Genomic DNA, 17837 nt, shown 5'->3' on the forward strand with positions numbered 1-17837 from the left:
CTCCAAACCTGCAGTGAGGAGCAAAACCTTGGGGTTTTTGATCATGGACTGGCCCATGCACCTCCAGGCTTGCTCACCAGGGATGGGGCATGCTTCTCTCCTAGGGGTACAAAAATCCTCACCAAAAATCTAGCAGGGCTCATAAATAGAGCTTTAAACTAGACGTGAAGGCAGAGGAGGATTAAATCAGGCTAGTCAGGAGGGAGCCTGGAAGTGGAACTCCAGTGCCTGAGAGATGGTGTACTGCTGAGGACCTCCACTATATCAATACAGAACAAGTGGGGGCAAGTACATCTGGTGAAGGAAAGCATGTAACTGGCACTGATGGGTAAGATAACCTAAGTACCACTCATTTGGGAATGAACACTACTCCCCTTATGAGAGCGGAGGGATTATCAGCCCAGCAGAAGTGCATTTACACCAATGCACGCAGCATGGGCAATAAGCAGGAGGAACTGGAAGCTACTGTAGTTGCCATCACGGAAATGTGGTGGGACAACTCATATAATTGGAGTGCTGCCATGGTGGGATATAAACGCTTCAGGCAGGATAGGAAAGGTAGGAGAGGTGGTGGAGTAGCCCTCTATCTTAGAGAGCACTTCGATATCCTCAAACTCGATTATGGTGATGACAGGATTGAGTGCCTGTGGGTGAAATTAGAGGAGCCCACAAGAAGGAGGATATTGTGATGGGAGTCTGTTGTAGACCACCCAGCCAAAAAGAAGAAGCTGTTGAGCTCTTCTATAAACAAGAAGAGAGAGAAGTCTCAAGTTCGTTAGCTCTTGTCCTTGTGGGAGACTTCACTCTTCCCAATGTCTGCTGGAAGTACAATATAGCAGAAAGGAAGCAGTCTAGGAGGTTCCTGGAGTGTGTGGATGACAACTTCCTCACACAACTGGTGAATGAGCCAACAAAGGAAGGCGCCCTCCTGGACCTGCTGTTTGTGAACACAGAAGGCCTTGTCGGGAATGTGACGGTGGAGAATGCCTGGGGCAAAGCAATCGTGAGATAATACAATTCTCAGTTCTAGGTGAGGTGAGGAGGTAGGGTAGCACAACGGCCACACTGAACTTCCAGAGGGCAGACTTTGGACTGTTCAGAAGGCTGGTTCATGAAGTTCTATGGGAGACAGTCCTTAAGGGCAAGGGAACCCATGAGTGCTGGGTACTCTTCAAGAAGGAAATCCTAGCAGCGCAGGAGCAAGCTGTCCCCATGTGTCGGAGAATGAGCCGGTGGGGGAAAAAAACAGCCTGGTTGACCAGGGAGATATGGGTGAACATCAAAAAGAATATGAATGCCTATAAACTTCGGAAGAAGGGACAGGCGTCTTGGGTAGACTACAGGGAGGAAGTGAGATCGTGCAGAGGAAGAATCAGGAGGGCTAAAGCCAACTAGAGCTCACATTGGCCAAGTCAATGAAAGATACAAAAAATCTTTCTATAAATACTTTATCAATAAGAGGGGGACCAGGGAGACTATTTGGTCCGTATTAGATGTAAAGGCAACAACTGTGACAAAAGATGAGGACAAGGCTGAGGAACTTAATGCCTTCTTTGCCTCAGTCATTAGCAGCAAGGAAAGTTGTTCCCTGTGTGTTCATACCCAGGAGACAGAGGAGCAGAACAAAGCCCCCATGTTCCAAGAGGAGGTGGTTAGAGACTTACTTGCCCAATGAGACACTCACAAGTCTATGGGGCCGGATGGGATCCACCTGAGGGTATTGAGGGAGCTGGTAGACATGCTTGCTCAACCCCTTTCCATCATCTTCCAGCAGTCCTGGCTGACTGGGGAAGTTCCACTGGTCTGGAGGCTGGCTGATGTTATACCCATCTTCAAGAAGGGTCGGAGGAAGGACCCAGGAAACTATGGGCCCGTGAATCTGACCTCAGTGCTGGGCAAAGTCATAGAACAGGTGATCTTGAGTGCTATCATGAAGCATAAGCAAGAGAACCAGGTGATCAGGCTCAGCCAACACGGGTTCATGAAAGGCAGGTCTTGCCAAACTAACCTGATCACCTTCTATGACAAAGTGACCTACCTACCAGAGGAGGGAAAGGCCATGGATGTAGTCTTCTTGGACTTCAGTAAAGCCTTTGACACAGTTTCTCACAGCATTCTGCTTCAGAAACTCTCTGCCTCTGGCCTGGACCGGCGCATACTCTCCTGGGTGAAAAACTGGTCAGATGGCTGGGCCCAAAGATTGGTGGTACATGAGGTTAACTCCAGATGGAGGCCGGTCACAAGTGGTGTTCCCCAAGGCTCAGTGCTGGGTCCAGCCCTGTTCAATGTCTTCATCAATGACCTGGATGAGGGGATCGAATGCACTCTAAGTAACTTTGCGGATGACACTAAGCTGGGTGGAAATGTGGATCTGCTGGAGGGTAGGGAGGCTCTGCAAAGGGACCCGAACAGGCTGGACCGCTGGGCTGAGACCAATGGCATGAGGTTTAACAAGGCCAAATGCCGGGTCCTGCACTTGGGGCACAATAACCCTATGCAGCGCTACAGACTGGGGGAAGAGTGGCTGGAGAGCTGCATGAAGGAGAAGGACCTGGAGGTGTTGGTTAACAGCCATCTGAACATGAGCCATCAGTGTGCCCAGGTGGCCAAGAAGGCCAATGGCATCTTGGCTTGCATCAGAAACTACGTGGCCAGGAGGTCCAGGGAGGTTATTCTGCCCCTGTACTCGGCACTGGTGAGACCTCACCTCGAATACTGTGTTCAGTTCTGGGCCTTCCTCTTCAAGAAGGATGTTGAGGCTCTGGAGCGTGTTCAGAGAAGAGCAACGAAGCTGGTGAAGGGGCTGGAGAACAAGTCTTACGAGGAGCGGCTGAGGGAACTGGGGTTGTTTAGCCTGGAGAAGAGGAGGCTGAGGGGAGACCTCATTGCTCTCTACAACTACCTGAAAGGAGGTTGTAGAGAGGAGGGAGCTGGCGTCTTCTCCCAAGTGTCAGGGACAGGACAAGGGGGAATGGCTTCAAGCTGCACCAGGGGAGGTTCACACTGGACATCAGGAATAAATTCTTCACAGAAACAGTCATTGAGCACTGGAACAGGCTGCCCAGGGAGGTGGTTGAGTCACCATCTCTGGAGGTATTTAAAAGAAGGATGGATGAGATGCTCAGGGGCATGGTTTAGTGATTGATAGGAATGGTTGGACTGGATGATCCAGGAGGTGTCTTCGAACTTAGTGATTCTGTGATTCATTCCTCCTATTCAACCTGGAATGAGCTTTTATTTCTCCTCCTTTGTTTGTTGTACTAGAAATCATCCTTTTCTTTCCAGGGCAACTTTATTCATAGCCAGTTTCTGCTCTATTGTTGAAATGACAACGGTGCCTTCTAGCTTAAAGAGCTCTTACCTCTTTTGGCTACTCTGCCCCTAGCATTTTTCTAACTATAGGTCTTGCAAATCTTTTGCTGACCTAGAGAAGTCAAGCTCTTCCAGCCTCCTCTTGCAAAGTATTTTCCATTCACCTGATCATTCCTGCTGATCTTCCATGCATCCTTTCTGACAAAATTTAAGTGACCAAAAATACACACCACTTTTCAGATGAGGCTTTATAGAATTAACATTTCCCAGATGGTACTGAATGTGCTCCTTCTGAGACTTTCAAAGATGCACCTGCAATTTTTATGGCTGCATTACTCTGCTGGCTCAGTAAGTGAAACTGATTCTCTGACTGATCTTAGCACCCCCAATCTTTCTTTTTGCCCGTCTTCCCAAACTGATAAATCCCAATCACAACTTTAATTTATGTGCTACTTAGTATCTTTCAATTTCTTTAAGTCAACCACTCAGTCATCGAGTTCTGTTTCCTAATCCACAGTCTTGATGATGACACTTAGGTTGCTCAATTGCTGATTTTCATAGTCTCAGCTCTACTGGTAATATTTTTAACAATCCAAGGACTAATCCTTAACAAACTCCTTTACGATCCTCCCTACTGTTTCAGCCTGCTTATTTAAGCTGTTCTTTACCGACACTACCTCTTCTATTCACCCTTGTCTGCGCCATCTCAAGTGGTATTTTTCCATACAGCATGCTAACGGCTTTTATATGAAGTTTTCTGTCCAGTTTCAGGGATGGCATCACTGAGATCAGCACAGTTTGCGCAGCAAAGAAGTAGCCCAATTAGTTTAAACTTGGCATGCCCTGAAAATGGAGTCTCACGCCAGCAGATCTATAGCCAGCCTGCCAGGATTGCAACAATTTTCACAGAGGCACAAAAGCAAAAAGCGGTAGGAGGAGTAGATTTCATCTCCATGTCTACCTCTGCTACCCTTCTGTTATATTTCTTAAAACTTGCAATTACATTTCTTTAGCTTTAAAAACATATCTGAGCAAGAGGAGGCTGATGGAAATTGGGATGGGAAAGTGGTCAAGAATCTAGGACCAGCATCTGCTCCATTCAACATGGGAAATCTAGTGACCATGCATGCCCCACAGCAGCCTGCCTTCTGCTCCAGCTAAAGACATGGGAGTGATGCGAAGAGCACAAAGATTTTAGCGTGGCACAGCAGACAGGCACTCACCTTCCCCTTATAGTATGGTAATGGTGCACCTTCCTGAGAGTACTGTACAGATAAGCAAACAAAAAGACTGTGGTCCAATTCTGCTTTCACCGGGGATAAATTTGGAGTCACTTCACTGACGTCAGTGGAGTTATTCCAGAATTGCACCAATGTAAAAGAGGGCAGCATCTGCTTCCTGAAAATGGATGCCATCAAGCTAATTGAAAACAACAGATGCATCAATGAGCAGCAAGAGGAGACAGTAATGTTCCAGTTTTCTTGTAAAATACCATTTAATTTCTCTCCAGAGAATGTAAGAGAATAAACCAATATGTAGTCTAAAAGCTGAATCTTCAGTTGGTGTAAAATTGTATACAACCTTTTAGGCATATGGACTAACGTGCATCTACAACAACTAAAGAGTTCTATACTAGATCCAGCTTTACAGCCCTCTTCTTTGGGCCTGATTCTTCTCAAAATTACTTAAATTAGAAGTCACACCATTCACAGCCTTAAGGACACATTTATCTAACCTCATGTAGTCAGCAGAATCGAGACTCCAATTTTCTTTAAACAAACAATGGCTACAATATCAATTAAATTTGGTAATTTAATAGGCAAATTTGGCAATTAGCATGGTAAATTTGTGAATAATAGCACTCTTTTACTAAAAGTCTTTCAAAGCTTTACAGTAAATATCTTTATATATTACATGCAGATGTGGCCCTTAGTGGCACTTATAGACATGGTTTAGTGGTGGACCTGGTAGTGTTAGGTTTACGGTTGGACTCAATGATCTCAAAGATCTTTTCTAACCTAAATGATTCCATTCTTCTACATCCATTTTGTGAAACTGAAGCCAAAGAAGGACTTACTGAACTTTCAATGGTATTTTGTATAAGGACAAAGGTTTCCCAGGAGTCTTGTCTCTAATGAACAGGCAACATAGCTTTAATATTTTTGGGTGACCATGAAAGTTGACGAGCACTTTCCCTCTTGTAAATCTTTTCTTTTCTTTCAATAAGAAGTCACACAGAGTAAAGTTTAATCTATTGCTTCAGCCTCTCTTAATGTGCACTACACACGTGGACATTTCCTGTGGTGAATGTTTATCAATGAACGTTTATGCTTGAGGAACAAAAAACCCACACCGACACAGTTCTGTGTTTCCCAGAGTGTAAAACCATGCTATGATACTCAGGCTCTTATGTTATCCAACACACCCCAGACTTCCCTGGAGCAAGTGAAAACCCAGACAGTCAGGCAAGGCATATAGAATTGACATGTGCTAACAACATAAGCTACCCTGGAAATCAATGTCACTGCAGTCCCTGTCTGCCTTCCCCAAAAAAACATTTTTCTGGGTTTATCTCTATGACTAGGGTCCTGCCTTATATGGGACCTAAGCCTGCACAAGGGGAGCTCCTTCTTGTAATTAACCATCTGTGTTTGGTGGCAGCTAAGGACACTCAGCATTCAATGGCAACTGTTCATTTTATCAGAGGATTAAGTCTCTTCATCCCGCAAGCACCTGCTCCTCTCCTTAACTTTATGTGTAAAGCAGATGACTACAAGTCAGGGATTCAACTGTAAGCCTGCTGATAATATGGCTACAAATGTCTTCAGAATAGGATTTGTCTGGAGTATGAGCTCCAAAGAGCACAGATCATAGAATCATACAATCATAAAATAGTTTGGGTTGGAAGGGACCTTAAAGATCATCCAGTTCCAAACCCCCTGCCATGGGCAGGGACACCTCCCACTAGACTAGGCTGCCCAAGGCCTCATTCAACCTAGCTTTAACAGCTCCAGGGATGGGGCATCCATTACTTCCCTACGCAACCCGTTCTAGTGCCTCACCACTCTCATAGTGAAGAAAGATGAAGAGTTCAGACTGTGCTTTCAGTTACAGCAATGTAAATAGAGCTATCTTGTGCTTTTAGGGCTGCAGCTGAGGATAGACTCTCATTTAGTCTTAGAATTCTCTATGAATTTGTCTGCATATTTCCACCACTGAGGGAAAAAAAACCCAGATAAAATGCTGCTGCTCTTATTTTCGTCAATATAAACTCAAACAGAACTTAACTTTGCTGAGTTTGGTTGACTTACTTGGAATCAAATCAGATGAGATCTTTTGGGAAAGCTGTGGTTAACTCCTGATGTGATCCGCAGATCTTTCCCTGATGTAAGCAGGACCTTAAGAGAAGAACACATAAAAATAAGCCTTTTAACAAATACTACATATGTTTTGACTTGATGTAGAAGTTGGAGACCAATATAAACCAAGGTAGTTGTATTAAATGGAGATTTGCCAACTTGAATCAGCAGATGGTGATGATCTGGCTCATACTATATTTTTGTCATTTATAATTATCTTTCTTCTTCACCTAGAACCAGATTCTCCCTTTAGGCTGCAAATCTTAATTAGGAAATCCTCCCTCATTAATTGCAAGAAAACCTTAGCCGTTAATTTCACAGAAGAAAAAGAAATCTCACCTGCTTCTGCTATAGCAGCAGACACTGGAGCTGTTTTTTTCCTTTGCTTTTAGGGATGATGCTGTTCTTTCCATCACAGTACAGAAGACACTTCAGCCTTACCCTGCCTCTTGTTGCCCTGGATTTCCTTTACACGCATCGTTCATCTCCATAGGGATCTCTGCATATTGAAAGAGAGGGTCTAGGAGGGAACATCAAGTCCAGTACCTTCACCCCCACAGCTGCTGTAGCAGTGAGATTTTATCCATGAAAGCTGGATCAAAAGGAACAGGGCCAAACCAGAAAATAGCTCAAAAATCCTAAATTGCAACATTTTCCAAACAGGATCACAATAGCAATTTTATTTTGGAGGTAAGTGCAGGAATCCACCAGTAATGTAGACTTCGAAATATCACAAAGCAGGTCTTATGCTTTTTGTGCTTAGTCTTTTACATGGTTGATAAGTTGTGGATAAAATAAAAATATTCTCCTTAAAATTCTTCCTCTCCTCCCTTCCTCACCTCCAACAAGATGACTTCTATCCAGTCCTGACTTGGTGCAAAATGTCCTCTGGGAAAATCATTTGCGGAACTGCTTGTCACAGAACAGCCAAGGGTTCAGGAAGGAGCAATAACCTCTTCCACAGCAAAACTATTTCCTAGTGAGATTGTTTTTTTAATGTGATAGTGCATCTCTTGTTCCTTGTCACTGTGCACTCAGATGATGGATTCACAGGCCAGTTGCCCCTCACGCCCTTGACTGTGAGTGCTCAGATTGTCCTTCACATGCTCCCCACCTCTCTGTGTGCAAGGACATATAAATAAAATTCCTTCCCTAGTTTGCAGTCTCTGCTTTCAAATACTGGTAAATGCCTGTCTGGAGTTGAACATAACAGCTGTAGATGATATAAGGTGATGGGTTCATCTTTAGTAAGCAAAGAAAACAGTGTAAAGACAAGGTAATAACAGCCGAGAACAGAAAACATTCAACGAGTGCTTTTGCTTGTAGCCAAAGTCACAGGGTAGAGAGAAACAGTCTGGGAGGTTGTTATGGAAACAAGTCCCTGGAGGTGTCTACTTTGCTTCACGAGGATGTGCTCTGCCTTCAGAAGGAAACAGCTAGACGAACAAACAGATTTATATTTCAAACATTCAGCACGGTGTCCTAAGGGCTTAGAACTTGAGGTAAGATTTTTGAAAGCATCTCTGTGATTTGGTGACACAAGTCTTCTGTGAAGTCAGTGGTCCAGGTGCCACTATGTCACTTCAGTCACTTGAAAGGTTCCTTAATAATAATGTCAAATTGCAGAAGTTCTGTAATATATAGTACTATTGATGATGCTGGGACTTCACTGCCTTGCTTTTCACGAGATGCATAGCAAAGGATTCACATGCCCACATCAAAGTCCACTGTTTCCGAGCTTCTGTCAGCTTTTTGTATTTCTCTTAGCTCTAACACAGAAAACCCACGGACTAAACACTACTCCTGTTTTATACATTTTCATTTGTGCTTTCTCTTCAGAACTGAAAAACATGGATTGCAAAACCACAAAAGCTAGCTGTTCGCAACCAAGTTCTTTAACACCAGCGCTTTGTGTGTACACCTGCATGCACACACAGGCCTCCATGAAGGCAACACGCCAGCTAGAAACTCACTGCTGAATTTTACCTGAGAGTAGGAAATTGCTTTACAAGAGCATCTCTAAGACACATTGGGATTATGCTACCAGTAACTCGTCTCACATGTCTTTTTGTTGGACTCTCCTTACCCAGCCGTCTATTATGCTGCTTGGGAGAACAACCTGTTCTGAGCACGGAAGGCTCCCGCCTGGCAGGCGCAATGGGGTCAGGCCCAAGAAAGAAATGAACGTGGGAATTTTCTGGCTCAGTGTGTCTCATGCCTCCTCTCGAACTTGCATTCAACCTGAGTTTTTTATATCTTACTTTGAGGAAACTTTTATCAGCTGATACACTCAGGCATAAAATAACCCCAAACATGGACATTCTGCTGGGAGATAGCAGCAGCCTCGAAACATCCTCTTAAATAGCAGGTTCTTTTGCTAGTTTCTAGACCACCTGCTAGAGCAAAACAAAATTTGAAGAAGAGCCACTCTCTCGCACTCACAGAAAAGATTTCATTACAGTGACCCTGAAAAACAACTAACCACAAGAACAGCTTTTTACTGAATTATCTCAATGACCAAGACAACTTTTTACACAAAGTCAACAGAGATGCCACCATGCTGATCCTTCCTCAGTTCCCCTTATTCAACAGAATTACTTACCCACCAGCTGGTTACATGCTTCAAGAGACGCAGAATGGCTTCCAATGACCATATTTTCAGAGACCTTTGCCTCAGTTCTGATGAACCAAAGAGAAATCAGGCACCTATATATTCAGGCAAAATCCTCTTAAGGTATGGAGCCCTCATCACACCACACTTTTGTCTCCCAGACTGACCTGTAGTAACCAAGACAAGTAGTATTCTGCTACTGATTTTAGTGAAAGAGAAAAAAGATGGTTTAGTATAACAGTTGTGTGCTGACCCCAAGGGAGATCCCTCTACATTAAAAACCTTTCAGAAGATGACAGGACTCTGGAGAAATGCAGAGCAGTTAGGATTTACACAAACAACTTCTACCATATGATCAGGGCCCAGATGAGGAGAGGCCACAATAAAAGCACTCTAGGCATGGAGCCAGATCTGAAGATGACAAAACAAGCAGAGTAATGAAGATGCAAACAGATTCCATCTCACAACCAGTTCTACAGTCAGTTCTGACTATATTAAAGTACATGTCTTTAGCACTCCTAGCCTTATGGTTGAAAAGCATAATGTAAACGTATGCAGAAATGTATTCTATATATTTTGCATCTTGATATTACGTCTGCTTTATGTATTACATGTGTCACATGCAATATGTAGTACATTCTAATATGTATATCATACACTATGATGCAAGGCATTAATGGCTGCCTTTGCTTTTATACACATGTGCACATGTGAATGCAGAATATACACTTGGATTTAAAACAAGGAAGACTTTTCCTTGCAGGAAAATTTGCCAATAGAATCTGAGAGCATCCATTTGCCTTTCTCACCTGCTGGCAGCATATGAAACATTTTAAAGGTTGTAAGGCAGAGCTGATTGAAAAAAAAAAAAAAAAAAGAAAATACCTGGGAAGCAAAATGTGCATCTTGAGATGCAAATCTATGGTACCTTGGAAAACACAGCACTACAGGCCAAGCTATGCATTTTGCATTGCTACCATAAGTTGCTCTCATAAAACCTAGTGCAGGCAAAAGACATTGCTATGCCTCCTATCCATCAAATACCAAGAACCGGCTAGATCAGCAATATGATAAAAGCATCTCATTAAGGCTAGCTGTTTCTCCCCTCATATGAAATGTCTGTGTATGCTGTTGGATTTGTGCAGATGGCTCAGGAAGGTTTGTATCCATGCCAGTCTAAATCTCAAATGTTGACACATTTACCCTGGGGCAATTTCTGCCTGTGACCTGCTAAATCAGTGCAATCTTCAGGCAGCACAGGTGCCACTGTCTGTGGTCAGGGTTTTTCAGCAATGTCAACAAAATACCAACATGCAAACTTCCTTTAGCTACACAAACAACTCAATGCAAACACAGTGGAGTCATTTGCTTTCACACGCCTGAATACAGAACCAGATATCTGAAGCATAATGTACATCTCATTAAGTGCTGTTGTGTGGAGATAAACTGCGGAGATAACAAAAGAATTTACTGAAATGTGCCTTGCGTCAGAAGGCACTTACCACTATGAAGATTAAGTTGGTACTGTAAAACCCAATTAACATCAGGGCACTGGCATAAATAAGCTCAAAACACAGAGAATCTTGCACCGAGTCTGTTGATTTCTTTAAGCCAGTTTTTGATAAATGGTATATGGTCACAAGTAGTGAAGAGCTTTCAGAACTATGGACCTTTTTTGAAACACAAAGCAAGAGGACCTTTAGAATGCCAAGGGCTGCGAAGAAGGAAGGCATCTGCTTGCTGACTTTCCCCTACAGCTGCAGAACTCACTGTGATGCTGGCTACAGCGTTTCCATTATTCAAAGGCAATGGCATGGCAGGCGTGACTGATCCCACAGCCAAGGGCACTGCGCTGGCACAGGAACTAAGGACACAGCTCAAGCCAGATGTTTGTCGCCCCTTTAACTGTTTACTCGCTGATGGATCCTCCAGCTGAAATAGTGGCAAGGGCTTCTCTGCTAGTGGAATAGAAAGGCCAGGTTTCAGAGCAAATACTGGATTAAAGCAGTCTTCAAAAACAGAGCAAGAAATACATGAAGGAGTGGGGGATGACAGCTAGCACTCCACAGAATAAAGCAAGAACATTTCTGGCTACACACAGTAACAAGAAACAGCAAATCAGGACAGAAAAGCCCATTATCACAATCATTCTGTTTACGGTATCATAATTCACAGTCTGGCATGTAAATGCTGAATAGATCCAGCTGCTAGTAGGAAGACGGCTGTGTAGCAGCTTGCAGCTTCATGTCTGGACTCAGAACAACAAAACTGATCACACCTCTGTCAGCATTTTCTTCTCTTTGTAACCCTGGTTGTTGGGAGGAATGAAGTTGGCATACTTCATGGACTCCAGGTCTTCAGCTTCCAGGAATTCAGATTTGCTGAGAGACTGATTACTGTCCCCCTTCTTGGGCTCAGAGAAGGGCGACTGCTGCTGGCCACAGGTGACATGGGTGTACTGGCACTGCTCTTCATGATCAGTCTCTCGGTGGTAAAAGTAGTTGAAGTTGGACACGATGACAGGGACAGGAAGGGCAATGGTGAGCACACCCGCGATGGCACACAAGGAGCCCACAATCTTGCCACCAATTGTCATGGGGTACATGTCCCCATAGCCCACAGTGGTCATAGACACCACTGCCCACCAAAAAGCATCAGGGATGCTGGTGAACAGGGAGTCGGGGTCATCGGTCTCTGCAAAGTAGACAGCACTGGAGAAGAGGATCACCCCGATGAAAAGGAAGAAGATGAGGAGGCCCAGCTCCCTCATGCTGGCTTGGAGAGTCTTCCCCAAGATCTGCAGTCCCTTGGAGTGCCTGGAGAGCTTGAAGATCCTGAAGACTCTGACCAGGCGGATGACTCTGAGGATGGCCAGGGACATGGCTTGCTGCTGGCCCCCATTGTTGCTGCTGCTGCCAGGCTGTTGTTTCTGTTGCTGCTGCTGGGCCAGCTCAGTGCCCAGGGTGATGAAGTAGGGGATGATGGCCACGATGTCAATGATATTCATGATGTTGCGGGAGAACTCAGGCTTGCTGGGGCAGGCAAAGAAGCGGACAAGAAGCTCAAAGGAAAACCAGATGATGCACAGGGTCTCTATGAGGAAGAAGGGATCGGTGAAGAAGGGGCCGGTGCCAGCGGCAGGGTGCAGGGGGGTCGGAGTCCCGCTTGGTGGTGGCGGTGGCGGCAGCAGCAGTGCCTCGTCCCCTGGCAGCGATGACTCCCCAAAGCCAGTCTGGGTGCCCTTGGGCTCCTGGCGAAACTCGGGCAGGGTCTCCAGGCAGAAGATGACGATGGAGATGAGGATGACCAGCACGGAGACGATGGCAATGGCCCTGGCCGGCCCAGAGCTCTCAGGATACTCAAAGAGCAGCCAAACCTGGCGCTGGAAGTGATGCTGGGGCAGGGGCTTCTCCTCCTCTTGAATGAAGCCCTCGTCCTCCCGGAAGGTTTCGATGGCCTCCTGGCCCAGCTGGTAGAAGCGGATCTCCTCCAGGAAAATGTCCAGGGGCACATGGACCGGCCGGCGCAGCCGCCCCCCGGACTGGTAATAGTAGAGGATGGCGTCGAAGCTGGGTCGGTTGCGGTCGAAGAAGTACTCGTTGCGGAGGGGGTCGAAGTAGCGCACCCGTCGGCTGGGGTCGCCCAGCAGCGTGTCCGGGAAGATGGAGAGGGTCCTCAGCTGCGTCTCGAACCGCAGCCCGGAGATGTTGATGACCAACCGCTCGCTGCTGCAGCAGCTGCCGCCGCTCCGCTCCTCGCCCGGCGCCTCCGCCTCGCCGCCCGCCGCCCGCGGCGCCGCCAGCGCCAGCGGCTCCTCCGCCCGCATCGCGACCGCCCGAGCCTTCAGCGGGCGGCAGCGCTGCCCGCCGGCATCCCACCGCCTGTTGCGCCCCGGCTCCGCTCCCGGCTCCGCTGCCGGCGCTCCGCGATGCTGCGCGGCGCGCCCGGCTTTGCCCTCCGAGCCGCGCACACACGGAGACACGGGAGGGGAGAGGGGTGGGGGAGACAGAGAGAGAGGAGGTGTGGGAGCGCACACGCACACGGGGAGAGAGAGGAGGAGAAGGACGTGTAGGAGCGCGCACACACGCACACACACGGGAAGGGATGAGCGAAAGAGAGGGGAGAAGAAGGTGTAGGAGCGCACAGACACACGGCAGGGGACAGGGAGAAGGAGGGAGAGGGAAAAGGAGGAGAAGAGGGTGTGGGAGCACACACAGACACACGCGCGCGGGAGGGGGCAGAGAAAGGAGGAGGAGGTGTAGGAGCCCTCCGCACACACGGGAGGGGAGGGGGAGCGATGGAGAAGGAGGAAGGAGGTGTAGGAGCACACACCGATACACACGAAGGGGGTAGAGGAGAAGGTGTAGGAGCCTCTTAATACACACACACGGGAGGAGACACAGAGAGGAGGAGAAGGTGTAGGAGCCACACACACAGAGGCACGGGAGGGGAGAGGGAGAGGGAGGAGGTGTGGGAGCACACAGACACACACACACACGAAGGGGGGAGAGGAGACGGTGTAGGACCGACACACACACACGGGAAAGGGAGAGGGAGAGAGAGAGGGATGGAGAAGGAGGTGTAGGAGCACAGACACACACGCACACGAAGGGGGAAGAGGAGGAGGTGTAGGTGCCACACACATGCGGGAGGGGACAGAGAGAGGATCAGAAGGTGTAGGAGCGCGCACACACGCGAGAGGGAGGAGAAAGAGATGTAGGAGCCCTCGGACACACCAGCCCCGCTTCTTCCCCCGCAGCAGCCCCAGCCCGGGGGCTTTTGGTGGGGAGTGAAAACCCGCCATGGGCTGCAGGTCCCCAGCTGCTCATCCAAGCGGTGGCACCGACCCTGCATTTCTTCTTCTCCCACCACGAAAAGCTTCCCCGATCCTCCAGTCCGGGCCCCGAGGGGCGCTGCGAAACAGCGCTGGCTGCGGGCGGTGGGATCCGGGAGGCTTTGGTGGCGTTGGTGTCCCTGCCGCAGGCTGTGGTTGACCTTGAGCCGGTCACTCCATGCCTGCGGCTCGCGGAGCTCCGTTAATAAATGGCATTGCCATGATGCAGTGGCATCGCACCATCCGCACAGATGGAAACAACCTGTCACACAGCAAACTGGGGAAAAGCAGTTTCCCTCCTCTCATTTAAGAGTGGATAGAGTTTTGCCTATTTTCCCAGGTATCAAACAGGTGAGCCTGTTCATTTTTTTTGTTCACCACCCTCGTCAGCGCTTCGTCTCCCTGGGAGCCAACGCTGCATTTCACAGGGAATGACTTAACAGGTTTTGGGGTTTTCTTTGCCTTCAGAAACCTCCATGCACGTCGCGCTTGGCATCTGAAAGCATAGAGAAACTCATGACAGTGGACTTCCTCCAGAAAATGGAGCCAACAGGTGAGGTTGCTTCCATCTCTGGACAAAAGTCTGGCTTCCCCTTGAAAACCTGTTGTCAGTGCTGAATATTATTAAGCAGGCTTTTATCATCATAGTATGCCTTTGCTGGCTGTGAGCCATATGCTTAGCTTACACTATCTCTTAGCAGCAGAGATCTAGAAGAAAACGTTCCCCTCTCCGTCTCCTCCCAGTTCCTCTCTAACTAGCTGGAAATATTAGTTACTTCACGCTCTGGACATTTTGACCAGCTGACTGTGGCTGCCTTGATTGGCTCTGTCCTCAGGAAGGAGGTGAATATGATTTAAATGTCACTTAATCCTTTTTCCTTTGCCACTCATTAGCGTTGAAGATGGCTGTTGCATAAGGAGGCATATTTTTTCATTTATATGAAGGTGGCTGTAGCACAAGGAAGCGTCTTTTTCTTTCTTATTATATTATACATGATTAGGGTATGGCAAGCAGATGAAAAACACTTTACTGGAGATTCTTTCAAAAAAAATTAATCACTGTTTACCTTTGTAATAGTAAAATGCTTCTTGCTGAGATTCCTTTCCAATTATTACACTGAATTATTCATTCACAGGATTATTTGAATCATAATTATGATTTATTCATTCATGTGGTTAACTATTGAAAAACCCTTTAAAAACAGATTTGGGGAGAGATTGAAAATCTACTGAGGTTTATAAGAGGACACAGGGCATATCTACATTGCAAACACTGCTGTGATTGAGCTCATCCTGTACTGGTTTTAAATGAGCAAGCTTCAAGCATAGCAGAGACAGTGTGGAGCTCCACAATGGTTTGCAGGATGCTTTTCCAGCCCACACAGATATTTCATGTTGCCACAGCTCTGGTCTTCATGTTACCTGAGCTACCAGTGTTACGTATAGCTCAAGTGCCTGCATGCAAGCTGCAGTCCCATCCGGCCACGTCTGCCCACTCTGTTCTCTTTCTGCCCTGGTCCATCTCTGAGCTGGCACCCAGGCTTCTACATACTGCCTGCGTTTGCTACTGAAAGCCCTTAAGAAGTCACTGTATTTCCCTGTGTGTACTTAACGCTGCACCTCAGACGCAGTCTCAACCCCAGAAGCCTTTGCAACATGCAACTAAACTCATTTTAGCACACAGCCTGTTCCCAAACTGATCGGCACCACACTGCCTGTGCAGCCGCACGCCTCACTTCTATATTAAGAGGTGATGCCAGCTGCCACCATTCAGCCTCCGTGCGGATCTTGCTGGGACAGCATCTTGTGATGGTACATGATTTACAAAGCTGGAGAAGAGCAGCAAGGGAGATCTAGAGCTACCAGGAATGGGCAAGACACAAACCCCAAAGCAGCACTCCAGAGAACCACACAGCATTACCTTAACACTTCCTGCAGTTATTTGGCTGTTAGGTCTGAAGTGAACACCACGAGATGGGTGCCACCTAAAGATGCCATTAAGCTTATCTTTGAGGTGGTGGCTGTGTTCACAGTATCAGGTATGTCACGTTCAAGAGTTTAGGATGACCACATCTTCTCCCAGGCTATGTCAATCACCAATTCCAAGGTGCACAAAACCCCCTTTATAGGTATATGGGAAAAATTGTTGCTGACTAGCACAGGAGAACACCTGATTCTGGGCTCTAACCCTACTCCATAAGATGGAGGGACATTGCCTCCCAAGCCTGGCCCTTACAGGCACCTGCCAATCTGTGTCACAGACTGTTCAACTTCAACAAGCTGAATAGTTCCTTGGATGTCTTGCATACCCTTGAACGTGAGTCAGCGTTTTGGGTAATAGTGACATCCTTTGTATTTCCTTTAGCACCCTTTTGCTGAATTTGATGTGCTCAGCACTGCAGCTGCCACGAAATTATGGGCATGTAGCATTTTTGCAGGAAAGCCAAAATCAGAGACCCCCAAGGTAAGCATTCCAAAATTAACATACCCCAAATAGCACTTGGAGAACTTCTTAGCAACTTCCTGCCTCCCTGAATTTCCCAGTCATTCCATATCTTCTCTTGAACTTTGCAATTCTCTCCTCCATGGCTCCTGTGCTGGACTATCTCCTGCTTCCCACATTCAGGTACTCTTCCCTGTTTTGGAGCATCTCCTCCTTCTGAGCCTACTAATTTCTTCACTTACTTGCAGGCCAGTGGCTGCCTGTTACCAAAGTAAGTATACTTTTCATATCCCTTCTGCAGAAATCCTACTGGGTCTGGACCCTGCCCAGCAAGTGATGAAGAAGGTGTCTGACTCACTGGCTTACTAGAAGGAGACACCGGGCAACCAGGAGAACAGCTAGAGATACTTTGCTCATGTGACCATATCAAATGAAGAGACCAGAAGAAAAACAAACAATCCTTCATACCTGCAGAACCTTTTGTGAGCTACAGACCTCTGAAACCATACATAAACACCTTAACATGCAGCCTTGAAGGGACAACATAACCTCTCACAGGCTTGAGACTCTGAGGTAGAATTCATCTCCCGGGAGCCAAAATATTCCACATGTGAAACAAATCCTGATGATCTAAAAAGAGCAACAGCCAAGGAAATAATAATTAAAAAAATGTAATAGCTGGCAAAGCATCTGCATTTGAAATGGTCATTTACATTTACGCCAAGTAGTAATTAGAGCCAACTTCATACCTCCCTACATACTCAGAATCATAGTTCTAAAAATGAAAGTGCTAAACAGGAGAGGGAAGCAGAACTAGCTTAAGCCCTGAAGCTGTTAGCCATACCACTGAGAAACTGGAGTTCTCTTTTTTTTGTTCTCTTACTAGGAACTAGTAACAAACCTATCTGTTTATTAACAGCCTTCCAGGCATCAGAGCAGCCAACTGATCTAGTATCAAATGGTAATGGCTAAATTCTTTAGTGCCTTTAGCCTCTATCCTAGCTCAAGTTAGTGCATAGGTCTGAAACATTACTCTCGTCATCTGGGAAAATGCTACACACACTCAAAAGCATCAGATGGTAATGGGTTGAGGAGATGTCACACATCTGACAATACTCTCTTTGTGCACCAAACACACTGCAGTATCCACCATTGCCACAATGTGTGTGATAACACTTCCTAGTTTTCACAAGATAGGAACAACTCTGACTATTCTCTAATAGGAAAGAATCCGTTCCAGTTCTCAGAACTTCTGTCATCTTTCATTCTTCTATATAA

The 17837-nt window shown here is 46.6% G+C and overlaps 1 protein-coding gene across 11 annotated transcripts in view; it reads right to left on the reverse strand.

The window, feature by feature from the left end:
• Positions 1 to 14216, reverse strand: part of LOC104066636 (potassium voltage-gated channel subfamily A member 6-like) — a 71689-nt gene extending 57473 nt beyond the window's left edge. For 3 of the 11 annotated variants that reach the window (XM_054059457.1, XM_054059405.1, XM_054059411.1), the window contains exons 1-3: positions 7011 to 14216; positions 6624 to 6710; positions 4536 to 4731 (exon numbers count right to left, since the gene is read on the reverse strand). In XM_054059457.1, the coding sequence (XP_053915432.1) occupies positions 11555 to 14086 (2532 nt within the window). In that variant the 5' untranslated portion in view covers positions 14087 to 14216 and the 3' untranslated portion in view covers positions 4536 to 4731; positions 6624 to 6710; positions 7011 to 11554. Of the gene's footprint in view, positions 1 to 1708; positions 1926 to 2038; positions 2303 to 2707; positions 2855 to 4535; positions 4732 to 6623; positions 6711 to 7010 lie in introns of those variants that run through there. The other 8 variants (XM_054059475.1, XM_054059418.1, XM_054059397.1 and 5 more) reach the window with 6 other exon arrangements.
• Between the last annotated feature and the right edge of the window lie 3621 nt (positions 14217 to 17837).

Source organism: Cuculus canorus, chromosome 1 (assembly GCF_017976375.1).
Source record: "Cuculus canorus isolate bCucCan1 chromosome 1, bCucCan1.pri, whole genome shotgun sequence".
In the NCBI taxonomy this organism is placed as follows: Eukaryota; Metazoa; Chordata; class Aves; order Cuculiformes; family Cuculidae; genus Cuculus; species Cuculus canorus.